General features: G+C 38.2%; 1 protein-coding gene across 5 annotated transcripts in view; it reads right to left on the reverse strand.

The window, feature by feature from the left end:
- Positions 1–7704: 7704 nt before the first annotated feature.
- Positions 7705–20955, reverse strand: part of LRRC9 (leucine rich repeat containing 9) — a 39751-nt gene continuing 26500 nt past the window's right edge. For 2 of the 5 annotated variants that reach the window (XM_019615969.1, XM_019615963.2), the window contains exons 21-32: positions 20215–20392; positions 19596–19816; positions 18768–18890; positions 18136–18266; positions 17533–17641; positions 17049–17188; positions 14213–14349; positions 13787–14004; positions 13511–13579; positions 11624–11716; positions 9097–9274; positions 7705–8597 (exon numbers count right to left, since the gene is read on the reverse strand). In XM_019615969.1, coding sequence (XP_019471514.1) covers positions 8422–8597; positions 9097–9274; positions 11624–11716; positions 13511–13579; positions 13787–14004; positions 14213–14349; positions 17049–17188; positions 17533–17641; positions 18136–18266; positions 18768–18890; positions 19596–19816; positions 20215–20392 — 1773 coding nt within the window. In that variant the 3' untranslated portion in view covers positions 7705–8421. The other 3 variants (XM_019615968.2, XM_019615967.2, XM_031553728.1) reach the window with 2 other exon arrangements.

The following is a 20955-nucleotide window of genomic DNA, read 5'->3' on the forward strand; positions in this document are numbered from 1 at the left end:
CTTTCTTTCTTTCTTTCTTTCTTTCTTTCTTTCTTTCTTCCTTTCTTTAATGGTCCAATTATGTATGACATAGCAGCAACTGGGCTAACAACAGCCATATGATGGAATAGCTTGTAATCCGGTTGTGGGTCTAGCTCCATGAGACAGACTCCAAGTAGATGAGTTTTAAATCTCCTTAGAATTAAGAAGGGTTTGGCAACCAAATTAATTGTTTTGGAAAAATCCTCCTTTATGGATTGTGAAGAGGATAAAAAGGGAAAAAACATGTCATCTGTAGTGGTTAGTCAGATGTTCTTTTGGAGTTACAGCGATTTCCTCTCTAATTCCTCTTCTTGTTGACATTCCCGTTAAAAGAATAATGAGTGCTATGTGAGTTGCCTTAGTGCTGCTCGTCGCTGTGTACATTACGAAATCTTTGCATTAAGCCACCCAAATGGATTGAATCACATTGTAAGGCAGGCATTAAAAACAATTGCACTCGACTGTAAGCACGCATAAAAGCAAAGTATAACTGATACGCTGCCGTGCAAGTGATGATCATTGCTGGTGCACTGTACAGTAGATTGTTTCAAAGAGGTGGTTGCGCCCAGACATCTGAGAGCACTGGTTTAGCAGGATTGGATTATTTTAGTCTTTGGATTTTTAATATTGATGTACTTACCCTTTTCCCAGAGAGGTTGTGATGCTTTGGTACAATGTATCAGATGTATTATTAATACCGCGTTTAAATAACGGGAGGCAATTAAATAATCACTGTGAAGAGCCTCCCAGGTGTATTTCTTTAATATACATTTTGTAGCTATATGGCCCATTCTCACAGAGGCTACGTTACTTAATTAACCAATGCTTTTAAGGTATTTTGGCAAAAATAGATGTGCAAAAAAACAAGATATTATTATTTCACAGGTGGCATAGAAGGAGCTTCATTAAGGCGGCTGGTACTAATAGTCCTTTAATACAGAAAGCCAGAAGATGGTTCTTCACATGGTAAATTAAACAGCAAAATATACCAATTTTGACTTGATTTCTGTCAAGCTAAACTACTCCATGTTCATTTGCTTCGTCTTTAAGCCCTTCCATTCTAGTATTCTCTGGCCCCGGTTACAGAATTGCAGCTTGCTTTTCACCTATCTTCTAACAGTTTAACATAGATGTCTGGGTCCAGTCCATTGTTCCAATTGTATATAGTTTAAAAAGCTCTGCAGTATTTTACTCTTTCCATTATATCTTGGCTTCCCCGAGCGCTCTGCTTGCTGCATTTTGCTTGTACTGGCTCTGTTTTCTAAACCCATTTATGCCTTTTTTTCTGTACACACTTGTTCATTGGGGAGCTTAAATTGACTTCTCTCCATTCTGTTTCCTTAACTAAAAACGCACCATTAAGGTTGATTGAAGTCTTTTGAAAACACTTCATAAAAAATGAAAGGCCATAAGAAATTAGGCTACCAGTGTTTGCAAATACCTGTTTTCAGCCAAATTGATGGAAAGGAATAAGAACTGAAATTTAAAAATGCTACCGATATATATTTGTTTGCTACTTAGTTTTATAGGAATGGAAATAGCATGTGTAAAACATGGTGAGGAATAAAATATTGAGACACGAACAAAATACGCCCTGCAGTAGGCTTTTGTCATGGAAAGCCTTTTCCCAAAAAACCTAAAGCACAGTCCCAAAGAGAGAACGTGTCAGAATTAATTCTTACAGAATCGTTTTTATTTTCAAGTACTCGTCTTTGGAGAAGACTGAAAACTGTTTATTTCTAAGAAAAACATTTGAGCCGTGTAGTAACGTCTTTATCAGCAACAGGAGTTCTTAAGAAATGGCTTTCCAAATGGGAGAGAACAAAAGGCTGATTAGATCAGCAAAACTTGGAGTCTCCTTTTGGCACAAAAACATCTGTGCAGCGCTTGAGGATATTAAGTATGTTTTACATTATGTCACGTAATAAACAAAGCAGCCTCATTTCACACGTCACCCAACAGGAATAAGACATTCCAGAAAGCATGCTGAATTGTCAGGGAAACTTTTATGGACATATGGAAATACGTCTTACTTTCAAAAGAGAAATACCAAGAGGGATTTGCACAAAGTTAAGAGCAAAACAACTGCTTCACAATCAGAAGTGATCGCATTGAAAATGGCAGCTTGCTTGTCAGAGCAGCTGAGATGGCTCCCTCAGCAAGCAAACCAGCCCAGCTGTTTCCAGACTCCCCTAATACTGCTGCTTATCATTAAAGAATGTACACTTCAGAAATTTATAAAGATGTAAAAAAATAATTATTCAATTTTAATGTAGTCTTAGATCATTTCTTTCAGACAACTGACACGCTTTATTTTCAAGATCTATTGCTTCCACGGCTCATCCTCCTTTTAGAAACATATTCGCTCTGACAGTCATCTCACTAACCGGAGATGTCTAAAATTCAGATGTTCAGTATACATCTTATCTTACAGCTTTAATTGATTTTTACCAACAGAAGTCTTAACATGGGAAAAAAACCCCAAGCCTGTAACCCCAACGTCGAACTCAGGTTTGAATTCAAGATCAAACAAACTTGTAATTGAAAGCTGCTTGCAGACCTTGCCCTTAATCTGTTTACGATTTTGCTTCCTTTTTATTTTATTTTCTAAAAGCAACAGAATAAATCCACCAGGCCTCAGATGCAGCCGTGTTTTATGGTGTACGTGAACACAAGTTGTAGCATACTGTATCACTTCCTTGAAGAATTCTCCCGCTAATGGAGGAAAAGAGCAGCGAGATCAACAAGAAAAGTAGCTAAGAACAAGGAGGTCATTCAGAAGCTATGAGTTCTGTAGCAGAGGTACAAGAAAACCCTGTCAGCTTCCATCCCATTAAACAAGCTATGAGCTATGTGTTAGACTCGCTGGGATTACCAGCAAACCCCTACCAAGATGTGTGCTAGCTTTTGCTCACGTCCTCTATCAATTATTTAGTTCCTTTTATGCAAATAATGTTTCATAGAAGCGGTGGAGATCCATAATGGGAAGAAGAGCAACATCCATTTAGAAGAATTAAATGGTAAATGAAAAGTATGACACTTTGCAGACAAAAGCTATTGAAATGGTGCAGCAGCATTACTTCTTAACTGTCTGCATTCATATACAGATGGAGAGATTCAAAGTTTTATTTGCTTTTTTGGTGAACTTTATACAAAATTAAATAAGAAGGCAATAGACAAAGACTCTTGCAATTGCAGTGCTGCCCAGGGGACTGCTGCAGAAGTGAGGCCTCTGTAGCAGATTGGTGTTCTTCAGGTTCTAAGTTTTCATTTTGTATTTTACAGGGAATGTTTGCAACTAGCCTGGGTGCAAATGGTGTTTCTGTGAAAGAGTCTTTACTGTTCTTTAGACTCAAGAGTCAGAAAGGACTAAGGGCTACTCCTACATCTTTCTATCAGGAAAAAACATCCAATTGATTTCAATGCATGTATGGGATGAAAACTGCTCTGCTGCAGCACTACTACAGTTTGTTGGGCCAAACTGACTAAAAGTGCTTGCAGAAGCAATCTGTTCCCATTACTGGAAGTAAACTTGCTGTATGAGACTCAGCAGAGATGCTTCGGGAAGGCTTGCTTTCTTCTGTACAGGATTCTTCCCACAGAAGAGACTGACAAGTAAATGCCGACAATCCTGGGCACATCCATCCAAAGAACTGAGTGTGTCACTACTGAGAGCCTTTAAATCCTTGTCTGGGATTTTACTTGGAAGGTTTATCCCTTTCCTTGTCAGCAACCTAATTATAGCCTTCCTGCTGAATTGTCTGTGGGCTGTGTGACCACTGACGTCTGGATCTGCCCTGGTGAGCATGGTGATACCCCACTAATGTCTCTCACAGCAAAGGCTGTGGTGGGGCTGCTTGCCAGGAACATAATGTGTCAGTGGGGGTGAGGAGGGCCTCCATCATCCCGTGTACTCCAACATCATTGAGAGAACCTCATAATAACCATGAGTTTTACACCAGAAAACCAGAGATAATAAGGTTTAAAGCTATAGATGAACAGATATTGGACTGTGGTCTCAAGGCTTTTATCTCCTGCTGCATCCCCTTTGCCATCCTCTGCCACTACTAGTGGTCATTGTGTGCAAAGGAGCATGAATCAAAAGCAAACAAAATGTTATCAAATGTCACAATTTTGGGAGACAAATATAAATGTTAAACATTTCTCACTGCTCCAACCTGTGCTTCTCCCATATAGACATCTCTTCTAAAAGTTTTGTAGCATGAGTGCCCTCTACAGTTACCGTGCTTCTGCATCTCTAAATATACTGTTACTCAAAAAGGATATATATATATATTTTCTAAACCAGGAGATCCTGAAAGTGTTTTTAAATGGAGAGCAGTTAGCCCCAAAACCAGAATTATGCCTCCATTATAAAGTGCTGCACTTAAAAATGCCCTGGCAAAAGACAAAAGTGAAATTTTAAATCCCTGAAAGGCATTGAAATTCAAAAGAATATTATGCACATAGATTAGTTCAGACAATGAAAACAAAGTAAAGCTAGAGGGAACACACATGTATTTCTAATTTTATGTTCGCCATGTTGTGCTTTTACAGCCTACATAAAGGAGAGCTGTTCATCTCTAACAGGCTGCCAGAACAACGCTCTCCATCTTGGAAGCAGGTGGCATGCCAAAGGATACTTTTGTTCAGGAATAAACAGGGGCTTTTCTATATGGTTTGAATTTACACGGAGCGCACAAGAGCAAAAAGCTGCACTGAGTGGTCTGGTCTCTGAAGAGAGCAAGAAGAGCTCTTTCTCATCCTTTTCCTCCCCACTTCTCTCACTTAAGGCAACTGTTAGGTCTTGCCTTAAAATTTGTTACTGATGTGAGGCTGAGATGGATCTTGTACAGAGATCAGTAACACGAGGCTATGATACCACCACATCTGCATGAGCACCTTCGTTTTCCTTAGCACAGTACTTTTATAATCAGCTCACTGGTGGGAGACCACCTGTTCTGAGTTGTTCCTCCATCTCCATTAGCTGCACATGTGCTCTTCTCTCCTGCTGGCTCACCTTATGGGATGAACTCCTCTGGGTATGAAATGTTTTTCCCTGACAGCACTGCTGTTCCTTTCCTCTGGCTTTCAGGCAGTGACTTTCAGATGCAAGGTGATGCAAATTGTTTGCACAAAAAATAAACCAGTCGCTCTCAGATCCACTACCCAAGAAGTCAGAGCTCCAAATTATACAGAAAACAACAACTGTCTGACTCGGTGGCTGTGCTGCCCTCACAGGCCCTGCTGAGTTCTGCAACACCACCAATAATTTATTTTTGCCTTGTAAAATGCAAGGATAGGACCTACAGCTTTGGCTTATTCAGGTGCAAATCTGCCATAATCCAAACGAAGTGAGAGCCTCCGTTATGCTGAGTACTGGCAGCATATGTTAGCCGCCCTGGTCTAGAAAATCAGCGGTACGACAAAGACACCTTGTGGCTGTCCTGCAAACTACACACGAGACAAAGGAAACGGCAGCCAGACAGGGGATCCAACCACAACCTGAATGTCTACGGTCCGTTAACAGCCTTCGCGCTGCTGCCTGCCGTGTACCTGTAAGTATAACTGACACTAACTGCTCCTTCAGATCATTGAAATGTTGTTTCTGAACAGCAAGACAGTAAATTTGCCAGTATAATCCTTGATCTGATACATATTAATTTTTTTTTTACAGTTTCCCACCTTTTCAAGAAAATCCATTATAATGTAATCCATGCTACTTTTGCAGTTTAGTAAAAACTGAGCAGTAATTACGATCATGAAGCTCTTGGAAGACAACACTTCTGCATAGTAAAGATGGAGAGAACAGACTATGCTCCATTACTCCAATGCAGATCTGCAGAAATACTGCTGAACTCAGACTTCTTGGCAACTAGATCCAGAAAACTGAATCCAGATTTATACTGGGGTGAGTTAGAACAGAACAAGACAAAGAGATCTCTGAGTCCCACAGGATCCAGACATTCTACATGTGTTTAATTGTTTGCTCCACTGAATGAAATGATTTCATTACTTAATTGCCATTTCATGTCATTCATTATACATTCACAATGACAGCCTTAAAATGGAAATACAAAATGCCACTACTGCAGCACCACTCAAGTCTGTGTAATAATACTGAAGAAAAAGAATTTCCTCTAACTTCTCACATCTTCATGGTTACTATTGACTTTTATGGCCACTTTGGCTGGGAGAGGCTTTTGGTTAATTTCCTTTAAAAAAAGGAGCAATTCAAAACCATGGAGGCTTAAAAAACCCAAACAAACGAACAAAAAACCCCCTACAGTTTGTATATGAACATGATATCAGTCCCGTCGTGCACTCCCAGGACAATGGGTTTCTTAAGCACAACCAGAAGTTGGCTGAAGTAACTCAGAGACCAATCTCTAAATGCAGATCCAAGATTCTACTGTCTACTTCAGTACCTCCCATTACTGTACAAGTATTTGTAAATCTTGTTGATTTCTGTGGATATGGAGAAAGCTTTTAATTCCGTTCCAGTTGTGATGATGTAAAAACAATACCGACCCAATACGGGGGAGCTGAAAGAGCCCACGAGATAAGTGTATTGTCTTGTTTTCACTCTCATCTACAAGTAGCTGATGGAGTGGCTGCCTCCTGTTTTCTGCCACCAAAGGATAAAAAGCAATAGTTCTAAAACACAGGTGTTTTCATTTGCATCCAAATGATCTTCTTTTATAATCTCTCCTTGGTGGAATTTGCCTTCTATCAAAATATAAAACTATAATATTTAAAGTCAACACAAAGAAGCCTGGGAGATTTTACTGTTCAGAAAGCTAAGCAAGTCAGATGTTCTGCTGTAAGCAGGGAACTGCAGTGGAGACTGCAATGGTAAAATAAAGTTGTTTTGCATGTTAAGCAGGGATTCAGGCTCCTTGTTTTGTACCTGCTTTCCCTTAACATTTGTAACCAGCTCTCCAAGAATGGGAAAATGCTCATGAAGCAATTCTGCAGTGCAGTGGCTCACTAGCATGACATTCCTATGGGAACATCAGCTATCCTAAAAGATCTCATGTCTGCAAGGTACCTGGAATATTGATGGAACAAAGGGCAGCGGGCTGAAGCAAGATTTATCAATATTAAAAAAATAAAAGTTAAGTAAACATCAGTATACAGTATTTGCTACAGCATTTCATGTACCCTATCTGAGAAGTGCAAAGAGAAGTGCCTGCAGAAGGATCCTAGCAAGTACACATTCAGTGTAGAATACAGTCATGGAGACGCCAGTTTCAAACAAGGCTAGGGGGAATTCTGCACTGCATGGAACAGCCATTGTAATACCATTTCCTCTGACCTGCCTTCTCATCTGTAACATCTGAGTCAGCACAGCACTACCTGATTAAATCAAGTTTATTTAAAGTGTTTCCCTCTAGAGGTATGGTCATATTGCTCACTGAAATACATTTTCCTTTGGAAACTACTCCTATTGTGTTTGTGCCCATCCAAAAACCAACTGAAGATGGTTGTGTGACAAACATCTCTGGGAACAAGCCCTTAATTAGCTCTCTCTTTCTCAATGGCAAAATATAGCTAATGATTTTTTTTTTCTAGCAAGAAGAAACAGGACCTGTATGACAGTTTTTAGTATAAAAATATATTAAGTATGCTTAAGAAAAATGTCATTTGAGACTAATCTTGCAAAAAAAACCCACCCAAAAACAAACAGCTCACATACTGGTTACATCAAGAGTCACCTCACTCATTTACAGCTGACTTTGATGGGATTCTTTAGGCAGCAAATATTAATCATCAAGATAGAAGTGTCTTAGTGCCAGAGCTGTCCACTTTCTTATAGTGGATAAATGTTTGATATACTAAGAAATGCTGGTGTAACCTACCTGTGTCATTTCATCAGCTGGCAGCAAGTAACAGCAAGATACTGCTGTTTACATAACAATGTTCAGACAGAATTAACCACAGTAACAGCTTCACTCTTGCACTTCTGCTTCCATACTTAATATTCTTAATTACTAAACAAAACTGGGTAACAAATACAAAACAAAACAAAGTTTTGAGCTCGTGGCAGAACAGGATTAAACAGGGATTTGGTAGATACAAGCTTATTTTTATCAGAACTCCGTTTAATAGTCATTGTTTTAGTCATTGTTTAATAGTCATTAAAATAATTTTTAATTGTTTCCTAGGATGTTCTCCTAGGAACATGACAGATGCATTGCAAATTTTATCAGAAGAAAGAGATTAAACACATTTTTGGTGGATCTGGAATCAGAGAAAGAAAACTTGGCACCATTTGTAGAAAAAAGTATTGTTATCTTGTACATCAGTCAAATGAAGAAGGAAGAGAGGTACTTTGGTCCTAACCCCCTCTTAAGAAAGGAAAGAAAAATACACTGTATTTAGAGTTGGTAAGAGTTTTCACCTGCCGACATTTTCTCTGTTGTTCTTACGCAGTTGACTGGTTTGAGAAGTAACACTGTGAGGCACCAAACTGCTTCTAAGATTAGTTGTTGCTCCTTTGGCTTGCCTAAGAGCTCTTTTTACGTGGCTGCTTCGAAGACTGTGTGTTGTAATTGCTGGATTCTCAGGCACACCTGTAACACAAAATGCAGATGGATATTCTCCCTGCGCAGCCTCACTCCAGCTATCAGTCATCAGGAATGGCACTCATTCTTCTGCTTGTAATTTTCCAACCAGATCAGTGAGACATCATTTCCTAGCATAGTTAAAACTCATTTACAGACTGAAATTGATTAACAAATTAAAAGCAATAACATCAAGTCTTTTGGAAGCACTTTTGGAAGATTAGTTCTTCTGACAATGATTCAGGCTGAATCTGAAGATCCATGCTAATGTGAAGAACACCTGACACAGATGTATCACTCCAAAAAACACAAGTTCTCCCAGTTTTGGGAAGGTTATTAGAAACTCTCAGATTGCAGAAACTTTGAGAAATTTGCAAGATTCTCAGGAAAAATAGAAGTATCCATGCTAAAATGCTCTATATGGGCCATATAATATGTAGTTATGAGGGAGTAAAACCACATTAAATGTTCAGGAATGGGAAACGTATTCCAATTTGCTTATGCTTACTTTTATTTGGTTTATTCAGTAGAGGCTCTTCAACTTTATGACCAAATGTAAGATCAAATAAATGATTGATGCTTTCATTCAGATCCACCGTTGAGATCCTGAGGGGAGTGCGTCTTGTAAAATTGTCTGGCAGTGCAGGAAATCCAGAGTCCTTTGTGGAGTTTGCATCTTGGAAATCCTCCACCAGAAAAAGAAAAGAGAGATGAAATGATTAATTATTTTGGTCTTTATAGTAGAATTTCTTTTGCTGTTGTTTTGAAGTAGCATAAACCATCATGGTCAACTTTCTGTGAATAAAGAACTGTAGAATTATTTCTAAATTTACTGTAGTGGGGTTAAGATTTCAGTATTGCACTTTCTAGAAAAGCTTTCAGGTAAACACAGGAGCCATGCCAGCTGTACGCATGAAAAAGCATCTGTGGCTATGAAACCAAAATGCTTGAAACTAAATTGTAAGAACTCGAATAGCAAACCTATCAAGCCCTGAAGTTTTTAGTAAGATGGAAAATAATGCATGTTCAAATTTAAACCAATTACAGGGCATGGGCAACAGATAAAAAATTACCTTTGGAAGGTTCTATATATATATTCAGTAGTTCACAAGTCTCACTTTGTGGTCACCAATTCTTGTAGCAACTGTATGCCAGTCTATGCCAATGTGTTAATTTTGATGGGACTGTATACACCCGAATGGCAACAGCAATTGATTCCCTTCTGTAAATCATCTGTAATTCAGCAGTGAACATTTTAAAAGGAGATTTAATCAATAGCTTGAAAAGAAAAAATAATATTATGTACAGAGTGTTCTGGTGTCTACCTAAAATAGCACTAAAGGAAGTGCTAGTGTTTCTGCTGGGAAAATCTCTTTTGAAGCTTAAGATCAAGAGCGCTTTCTAAGCCTAAACAACGCCATACGGTTTCAATTCTTGCTTTCTAACAAGCACTTTAAAAAGCACAACTAAAATGCAACTGACAAACATGAAAGATCTTTTGTGTTGTTCCACTTGAATGATCTAATGAGAAAATGGCTCAGTTCTGTTGCAGCTAATGAGATATAACATCTTCACTGAACCTAAACATAAAACAGAGATTTCTCTAAAGATAGTCTTCACATTGCTCCTATTGCTTTCTCTTGCTTTGCTCATTCTGCCATGTTTTTATTTAAGTGATATCCATGAAAAGTACAGGTCAGTTTTGAAATAAAACATTTACACATGAAATTACTCAATCCAAAAGTGCTTTGAACTCTTGTATATAAGCATTGTGGCATTAAGTGGGAAAATGTGTTTCTCTGGGACAAGAAGTTACAAAGGTCCTGAGACTCCAAGCAAAGATGTAAATGTAAGCATTCAAAGATCTGTGATAACACACTTGTGACAGATTCATTTTTGAGACAGAACTTTGTACGGGGATTTTAACCTTCCTGGTTTCAGCAGTGATCTACTACCAACGTTAAGGCTGAGATGTGGCAAAATAGTGAAGATGTGACTAACATCAGTATCAAGTAATAGCTTTTACTCTACTAGTACCTCCAAACCAGTATCATGCTAAAAGGTTCTATTTATAAATGATGTATTAATGCCAAGAAATTTCTGACAAGAGCTAAATAAAGGATAGGTGTGGTTAGACTTGGTTGAGTGTGATGAGAGTATTCTGGCAGTAACAAACTGAAGAAGATATTTGGAGTGGGACAGTTTTGTGGTGTAGGTGCCTACTGGCTGTGCTTCTTGTCTATAAAAAACTGCGCAAAGAGTTTTGAGGAAAAGCTGGCCAGGGTGATGAGAGTAAATCCAGTCTTACTGAAGCTTCTCAGCATCCTTAATAGTTGTGTTTCAAATGTGTAAAAGAATTGTTTCTGTGCTGTGTAAGTATGAAATGGATACATGGAGAGAACTGCCTTGCACAGCAGAGTGGGAACAGACTCCAGATCTCATTACTCTCAGTTGATCCTTCTGTGGAAAAGGCTGGTTAAAATGAATACTGCAGTCTTTTGAGCTGCAAGGAAAGAGTTCTGTTCATCCAACAAATCTCTAGAGAAATGTCATGCTGTGATATAGAAAACACAGATCAGTTGTGCTGACAACAAACTCTTTCAGTGAGCGGAGTTGTAGTGATAAAGAGAACCACAGAGACAAAGAACCTTCTGTTTGTAGGAGACACGTGTTGAGCTAGCCTCCTCTCTGACTCTCTGCTTTGTTATTATTATATTTGGACAACCTAACAGTGAATCCTACCAAAAATCTATGTTCCAGTGTGTTTGTATTGTAAAAGGAGATGAGGCACACCCAATGAATGCAGACAGACTGACAGATGGGTGAGCACGAGAAAATAACGAGTAATAACACTGGTCAGTGTGACAGACAATGGTCGCAGCAGATGCCCAACCGCCATCACGCCTTCTTTTGGTTTCATAGTCAGTGGCAATTTTAGGGCAAGATCTACAGGAGAATAAGTGATGTGAATATTGTCCTAAGAGTTTAAGTAACATTTACTATAAACTTGCTAAGTGCTGGTACTCAGCTTTTACCCTCTCTTCTGCATTTACTGCAATTCCATCTAACACTTGTAGTGCTGGCAGCTGGATGACAAGCAATGAACGGTAGTTCTTCTTGAGATAAACCTGTATAAAGAAAATATAATTTAACTCAGAAATGGGGTCCTCATCCAATAAGACAATCTGATAGTACCTCAGCAACATTACTAAGTGTCTGAACTAAACCTCAGACCAACATTACTCTCCTAGAAACAGAATCCAAACTGGGTATAAATGACCATACATCTCTGAACAATGGTTTTCAACTTCAAGCGACCACGAATGACTGCATTGGCAAAGTTGCAACCTGAGGGAATGTTTGTACCTTTGCCATCATAGTAGGCAGGACCGCAGCAACTTGTCGTAGCCTTCAGAACACACAAGAATTCAAATGCACTGTGCTCCCTGTAAAGAACTTACTAGGAAGCAGCTTTACGCTTTTTTAAGAAGAGGCATTGAGATGTAGGCTGTGCTGGAGACAGAAAGTGCTAGCAATAGTGTTCTATTTTAATAAAAAAGGTTATTGAAAAGAAAAGGTTATATGCTATCTGTAGCGTGGACCATAGTGGCAGATATTGCTACTGCTACCCTGTGAAGTACTTCTCGTTAATGCCACACTGCATAGAAGAGAGCTGAGATCACCATCTCTGTCTCCTTTAGGGGAAGTCTAAATCTCAAATTCTAAAAAGTAGACTCTGGAACAGCAACTTCCCAAGTGAAATTTGTTTGGCTTTTTTCCTCAGAAGAATATAACTATTCTGGCCATTACTGGGTGACATTCAGTTTGCTTGACATGCGCCTGCCTTTTCATCACCCACTGCAGAAACCAGTTAACTTACTGCTCTATATAGCCCTTTGAAGGCTGTCCACTGAAAATAGAATCCATGACTGCACTATGTGTGTTATTCTCCAGCATATACTCTCACCTTCTCTCTTCCATATGTTTCAAGCTGTTGCTTTAGACCATGAAGTGCAGATATATGGTAAAAATACTTAAGCATTTAGAACTTGAGCTTTCAGTCTAATCTTCAAGAGCCTACTTAAGAAAACAAGCATCATGACCTATATTTTCAACTGAAGTTAAAGAACTGAAGAAAGTCACATTTGTTCTCAAACTAAGAATGAAAAATGTATTTTTGTTTCCATTTATGCTTGATGCTACTTTAAAGCTCAGCAGTGCTCAATACATCAAGCTGAGATCCTACAGATTTTCTTCATACATTTGGCACCACTGAGATGTACTTTGGAAATGAATCCTGTTCTACAGTGTGGCAGTGTTATCTGTCTTCTGTCCCAAAGCTATCTATTCATAAAATCAGAAAGGCTAGAGTTTTCTTTACTGTGTTCTAGTAGTTTGCTTTCAGAGAGAAAAAAAGGCAAACCAACAGTTCTACACAGAAGAACAGGAGCATGTCTGGAAAACAAGAAACCTCAAACTTCTTTTCAGGACTTTTTCAAGGGGTGATGTGCACGACAGCAAAAAAGATTGCTATGGGGCCATTTTAAAAACAAAATCTAAAGTTTCAGAGATCCTTTAACATTCTATGACCTTTCTTCACAGATCTGACCTGCTTTGGAATATTGAAAAGGCAGATAATCTCTGCAATGCACTCATGCAAACACATGCATTTTAAATTTATCTTGCAGCACAATGAAGAATATGCTGAAGAATGAGTGTCTTCTGATCACACTGCTGCACTGACAGGTACCAGTCAGTACAACCATTGTGTACTCTATTAAGTTTTCAAACTTGAAACAATAATAGTAGAATGATCTGTTTAGAGAAAAAAAATAGTTTCAATAATTGTAAAGGGTAAATACTTAGTGTTTAAGGTGAAATACATATCTCCTTCATGTAGCAGTGACAACCATCATACTCACTGGATTTCCATGCAGTGAGAGCACCTTGAGACCAGGAATAACTTGAAGCTTCTCTAATTCAGATAATTCCTGCCCAAATGTTAACAAAAAATTTTAAAGTTAAAAAATTGTTATGTCAGGAGTTCTCAGAAATCTTGCAGCTGCTGTATATATTTGGGGGAAAATACAGGTAATTTTACTGAGGCAAATCCATAGAAGAAAATGGGATTTTTGTCTGAATGAAGTCTACAACATTTAGTCCATTGAATCTACAGCATTAACAAAAATATAACCTACCTGAATTCTGTTGAATTGAAGAAAGAGTTTCTGTAATTTTACCAAGGGCTTTAAACCATTCAGTTCTCGTATGTGGTTTTTCTCTAGATCTAGCGTCTGAAGACCACTCTGTCCAGCAAGAGAGCCTTGTGAAATTCTTTTAATGCGGTTATGGTCCAGCACCAACTCTTGCAGAAACTGGAGACCTTCAAGTCCTTCAATTTGGCTGATAAAATTTCCTAATATACCAAGAGTAAATGTGTGAAATTTCGTTGCTCAGTAGCTGAGGGAGCTTACAGCCATGGTAAGAATTAAAGATAGGGCATCATTCTCATTGGGCCAAGACCAGAGAAGAGCACCACAAATTCAAGACACAGGTAAGACTGGACATAAGGGAAGTACTGTAAAACACTCGAATTAACGTAAAGAAAAATTATCATCACTTACCCTGCAAAAATAGAAACTTCAGGTTTTTTAGCCTGCTAAGCTGTAGGTAGGCCATGTCAGTAATTCCGTTATGGCCCAGATGAAGAACTTCCAAACTCTGCATTATTGGAGGCAGATTTTCTTCAAACCCTGCATCCCTAAACCAAGAAATTAAACAAGAATATAACATCATGGTTTTCCTTGGAAAAAAGGAATATTAGCTTTTCCCACTTGAAGAAACAATTACGAAAAGCATGTATAGATGACTGCAGTTTCACTAGAACAGATTTCACAAAAATTACACCTGAACACAGAAGAGAAATCTGATAAGAAATGAAATAAGTCTTCTAGTTGGAGGTAGAACTACTGCATATACTGGAACAGAAGTTTTCAGGATCAAGACCATGGAAATAAAATTTAAAAAGCATTCATTTGTTTACATCAATCTGAGAGCAGAGAAAGGAAACAGCTGTAAACTGCAGCTTAATTCATGAAAATATTCATGGTAATCACTGGGTGTATTCTCACAAAGCCAGATGACAGTAGGGCAAAATAAATGAACGGGCTCTATTCCACTCATTTGCTTGTAAAATCTTCATTCCTGTTACATCTAATGTGAAAGTACACAGTATGAGCAAATAGATTGGAAAAGAGAAGGAGAAAAAGAGTTCTAATGTTAGCTTTACTACTTCCTTGCAACCCAGCTAATGACACAATGTGCTTAGCAACCTCAATTTTCATAAAAATACCAAATCTTGATAATTACTGAGGAGCTAGTGGTCATTACTTGGTTAAATTCATGCCTCACCAAAGATATGATACCCAAACTGTAGGATAGTTTGTAAAAATAATTTGTGTTAACATATGCAAACATACATATACATATGTATATTTCATGCTTTACACAGGCTTATCCAACAGGCTACAAAAATTAAGCAGAGTGCAGGAGGTGATCCTCCCCCTCTGCTCTGCCCTGGTGGGGCCACATCTGGAGCACTGTGTCCAGTTGTGGACTCCCAGGTTCAAAAAGACAGGGAACTACTGGAGAGAGTGATGGGCTACAAAGATGGATAGGGCCTGGAGCATCTCCCTTCTGGGGAAAGGCTGAGACCTGGGACCGTTCAGCCTGGAGGAGACTGAGAGGGGATCTTATCAGTGCTTATAAATAAATGTCTAAAGTGCGGGGAGTGAAATGGCTCCTTTTTGTGGTGCCCAGGGACAGGATGAGGGGCAGTGGGCACAAACTGGAACACAGGAAGTTCCATATGAACATGAGCTCATATGAACAGAGAACTGGAACAGGCTGCGAACCAATGTTGTGGAGTCTCCTTTTCCAGAGATATTCAAAGCCCACACGGACACTTTCCTCTGCAACCTAGTGTAGGGAGCCTGCTTGAGCAGGGGGTTGGACTGGATGATCTCCAGAGGTTCCTTCCAACCACTATGACACTGTGATTCTGTAATTAAGGCCCTTTCTGAGTCTCCAGTTTGTGTGAAAAACGTTCATCTCTCACAAGAGAAAAATGAGCACAAAAATTTGTCATGTTATGATGGAAACTCAAACACCCCGTATCCATGTGTTCTTCTGTCAGTGTTCCTTTCCCACAGAAAATGTGAATCAAATTCATTGTTTCCCACACCCCAGATGTTGAGCATATGCAAAAATAAAGACAAGAAGATTCTGGTGAGCTCTTGAGAAGTATGCACGTAACAAGTAGGTTTTGCAGGATTCTCTGATGCACTGTAAATGTTACTTTCATAAAATTTGACCACTGTGTAGGGGGAACTCTGCATGGTGACTTTGGAAGTCTTTTCTGATATGATAAAACTGAATTTGGCTATGGATGTTTTCTTATACGCAGGAGAAAGTAAATGAATCCTGATAGGTTTCAGAAGTTTTAGTCCTGTGTACAGATGAGAATTAGAAACTGAAAAGTACTTTGAAAAAGCTCTTTAGAACACATGACCTAATGTAGATGGCAGAAGGAAGAAAGAAGAGGTATAACCATCTCCTTTGGAAAATGAATGACCTATTCTTACTTATGAAATAAGAGAAGGAAAGGAGAATCACAGAAGGGACACACGAGGACCATTGAGTCCAACTCCTGGCTGCACACAGGACCACACAAAATCCAAACCCTATTCAGAGACCACTCTCTGAATTTTAGCTGAACAAACAAAAGCCTTGTTTATGGTCATAAAAGGTATTTTATCCTGAACTGGCTGAACAAATTGATTCTAATAAATGTTTGTGATGGCTATCAGAATAATACATAGCACAAGGCAGCCGTATTTTCAGAAATCAGGCTCAAGAGACTGCAATACTATCTATCTCACCATATTCTTCACACTGATAACATTTTGTAGTATAATGTACAAATTAACCTGAAGAATGAAGCACAGAATATCAGTGAGTCAGAAATGATATCAGAATATCAATCTGATAGAAGTACATGACCACGCTGTTCCAGATGAAACCAGCAGCCAGAGGAAGGCAGAAGGTTCCCTTACTCAAAACAAAATCCTTTGTAGAAAGGTGAATAAATGTCAAGGTGTGCCTAGATGTCTGTGTGACAGGATCCAAAGGATGAGCGACAAAAGACTGGTATTTTGGTTAGTTTGGTGAAGAACTGGCCTGACAACTTGTACCCAAAGAATTTAGGACAGAAAATCCAAGTAGATGATGCCAAACATGTTATAAGTGTGCAAAATGAATACAAAAACCAGTACCCACAGCAGCACAATAAAACACCCAAAACAGAACAGTAAGGAACTTCCAGCTACTGGTTGAAGATATCTCTTCCTTGCTCAGTGGGCTAAAAATGAGACACAAGCATACTTTAAAAGCTTCTGGTACCTTCTTCCTTTGGTATATTCTTGTTGTCCATAACCACTAGAGATCACCTTTCGGTGCAGTTGCTGCCTGTTTGTTAACTCATTTGCAGATTTTTGTCCAGGCAGTATTGATTCAATGTGATTGTAATTCAGACATAGTACCTTACAAAGGAAACACAGTTAATCAAATGAATGCCCCACTGTTGAGACATTAGCAAACTTGCCAATTACACTTTTCTGACTCAGAATTTTCGTTTTTGAGAAATAAAATTGGTCAGTCTAGAATGCTTTAAAATGTCTGGTGCAATTCACTGATTTTTTAGGATCAGTTTTGTGAAACAATAGTGTATACTTGAAACAGTGGTCACAATCAGCTTTTTGCCAATTGATTACTGTTGTTACAAAACCACAAACAGCATATGGAGTGAGATTAAAGATGTATTTTCAATCCGAGGAAATTAGTTTATTATTTTTTCTAAAAACAGAAAAGACTGTCATAAACTCACCTTGACATTGGGAAGGAAGATTAATCCACTGAAAGATGTGAGATTGTTGTTCTGTAAATTCACACTGTTGACACTTCTAAACTGATCTGCCGGCACCAGCTCTACAGCTCTGAATTAAGTAAAGAATATAATTATGGAATCAGAGTACAAGTAATATCAGAAAATAAGATATAAATGATGTACATAGCATGAGCAGATCCCTGATATGCTGGCTTTTTGGTAAGAAAGGTAACATGCTTCTACAAAATAAGCAATCTAATGAAAATCTCAAACGAATCCACAGTTGTCTTTCCCCAGTAGTAAGAAATTAGCTTGATTCTGACACCAAAAGCATGGGCTTGCAACAGTCTGCTCCTTTTGCCTGTACAGCTCATTACTGGAATACCAGCTCCATACCTTTAGGCTGTTTTCATTGCTTTCCAGCAGTGCTGGAGCTGCCACTGCTCAGATGAAGTATTCCCTTCTCCATTTAGCCTTAGGCTGACAGAAGGGAGTTACCAGTTGGCACATTTGGTAAACACTAGTTTTAATTTCAGATTTTCACATTCTAACTGCATCCTAATGCTACTGTTATAAACAGTGCAATTCTGAAAACCACCGCACCTTATGTCAGAGTTTGCCCAATTTAATTCTTGCATTTCTGTGAAGTCTGAATGTCCCAGCCTATCTGCAATCATGTCAGAGGTGAGTTTGCCTCCAAACAAATCTTTTGCACACTCTCCTTCTGCAGGTTCCTGTTAAATGCATTTCAAGGGAAGTCTGCTATATTAATGCAGATCTACAACTATGAGAGTAATTTAAGAAACACAAAAATATTTGCAATTGAAGTAACTTTAAAAGGTGTCATTTTGCCTTAAAAATGTGACCATTTTTCTTACACAACAGACTAGTCTGCCTTCTCTCAGCTGGTTCATAATAAAGAATTTTAAATAATATACACTGATTTCATGGTTGGAGCTGATCATGCTGATGCTCCATACTTACAGTTAAAGTCCCTAGAACTCCAGCAATGTTCTAGGACATTATAGTGGTAGGCACTTCTACAAAAAGAACAAAAAAAGCCAATTTCTATCTCAAAATGACTAAAAATAGATAGAAACAAACAATGGAACATTGCTGAGTACCTGAAAAGGTTACATATGTGATGTCAGTAAGTCCAGTCATCTGGAGCTGGTTTTATAAAAGAATGATTTTAACAAAAAATCTGGTAATAATCTGCATACAGTGTGACTTACTACAGAGATGCCATCTAAAGCATTGAGAGAGGGAAGATGGAATAATACAAATAGTCTGTAGTTATCTTGTTTCCAGACTATTCCATTTCCACTCATGTCCAGAATTATCAGATTAGTTAAACCCTGCGAAGAGCAAAACAAATCTTTTGTTAGTATTACTTTTAAACCACCAGGCTACTCTGTTTTCAGCTATCTCTTAAGTTGTCACCTGCAAGAATCAAAACCAACTGATCACTTAAGATAGTCCAGATATTTTCATTTAGATTAAAAGCATTTTGCACCACCTACAAATAGGCAAATGTACCATCTACAAACAGAGCTCTCAAAGTAAGTGAAAACTATACTAACATGCCCTAGAAAAGCCTTTGTCTTCTCACAAAGTTTTAAGAGTCTTAACATAAATAAGAACCAGGGTCTCAGGCTCCCACTTGTTAGTGTCTGACAGCAGCCAACAAAGTTTGTCATAAATATGGTAGCTGAAATGAAGTGGAACTGCTGCATGTGTGGTTGTGTGACGTGCACAATTATTCCTTGGTTTATAAGCCTTGAGGCCTATGCAGTATATGTGATATTCAACTGCAGAAAGTTTTGAGCCCAGTCTAAGTAGAGGCTTTAGTACCTCCTTCTAAGAGTAAGTGCACTCATCAAAAAAGGCTACTGTGGGGTTCTCATCACTTTAGGTCCAACTGTAAAGCTAGATGGATGCAGCACTCAAAGGCAGAACCTTGAATTGTGCTTTGAAGTATAGCTTCCTCAGTTCCAAGCAGCAAAATATTTCTAACATGCTAAAAACCAAATTAAGCTTTGAAATAGTAAATTCATATTTACCTTTAAATGATATATCTCTTGGCTCATAGAAATACAGTTATAACTTATGTATAATTCTATTAGAGAGTATGTTTTCTTTAAACCAACTAAAGATGTGATCCTGTTGTTCTCAACAGAGATGTAATGAAGATGTGAGAGATTCTCAAACACGTGTCTTCTGAGGCTGGTAAGATGGTTATTATTTACACTGAGTCTTGTAAGTTTGGTGAGCTTTGAAATTCCTTGAAAAACAAACAAGATGTACTTAATATAGTCAGGTGCAACAGAAACAGGTGGCTGATACAGATGGTAAAACAAGTTATAAGGGACACAGTTTGTGTTAATAGGTCCAACTGTAACTATGTCATGACCATTATATCAATTAAATGTAGATAAATATGCCAAATAAAAAGACCCAAAACACTACAACTTATTTTGCTGTAATGTAATTTCTCAATCCCTAACTTCAGTTCAACTAAATATACGCTCAGCAACCAGACATCAAGTTGTTCAATACTGGAAAAGCTCCCACAGTAGCTAGAAAATCAAAACTCACCCTCTATACAATATTTCACTATGACATTTCTATTGAGTCCTTGCTTATAAGCCTGAATTTCCACTACCATGGTAAATGTATTACCATCAAGTGTTGAAATGCAGTTTTCATCTAAAGTGAGTTCTTCGAGGTTAAGACAAGACTCCAGTCCTTCAACTTGTGTGAGATTGTTGTTGCTAAATGATGCCCATCTTAAGTGCTCCAGTTTTTCCAAGTTGGAAATTTTGAAGAGATGTTGGTCATCCAGATTTAAGACAGTGATCTGTAATAAAACTCATTACTAGAATTAAAAGAAACCAGTCAATCAATTTAATTCCACCTATTTATTCTGTGCTTAGGTTCAATGTGTACATTTCCTACTGATATCTATGACAATTTATTAGATGCAGGATGTGACATTTCCTCATTATGTGAAAGAACTGCTAATCTGTAATACAATTTAAAAAAACCTCAGCTTCTCCCTCATAACAGAAGTATGCCAGTTCCAAAATGTATCTTTGCTATTGAAGCAATCTGAGCATAGCCTTTTTTTTTTCCTCTTGCCTGCGTTTGCCTTTAAATAGCTTTGGGGTGATTTAAGTCCTTCTGTCAATGTATTATTTTAGTGCTTAAGTCTGTTTTACAGGTACTCATTCTAAACCAGGCCTGATTTAGATAGAAATGGAATCCTGATAATGGAAGCAGGATTTCAACATAACACCAGGGGATTGATATTTAAACCTGGATACATAGTCTAGCAAATGCTGAGTCCTGAATCACAGCTTTCATCCTAACTTCATAATACTTCATGCTCTTTCTATACAAAGTATTCTTTTTCTTTCCATC

The sequence above is a fragment of the Meleagris gallopavo genome, chromosome 5 (genome assembly GCF_000146605.3).
Source record: "Meleagris gallopavo isolate NT-WF06-2002-E0010 breed Aviagen turkey brand Nicholas breeding stock chromosome 5, Turkey_5.1, whole genome shotgun sequence".
Taxonomy (NCBI): domain Eukaryota; kingdom Metazoa; phylum Chordata; class Aves; order Galliformes; family Phasianidae; genus Meleagris; species Meleagris gallopavo.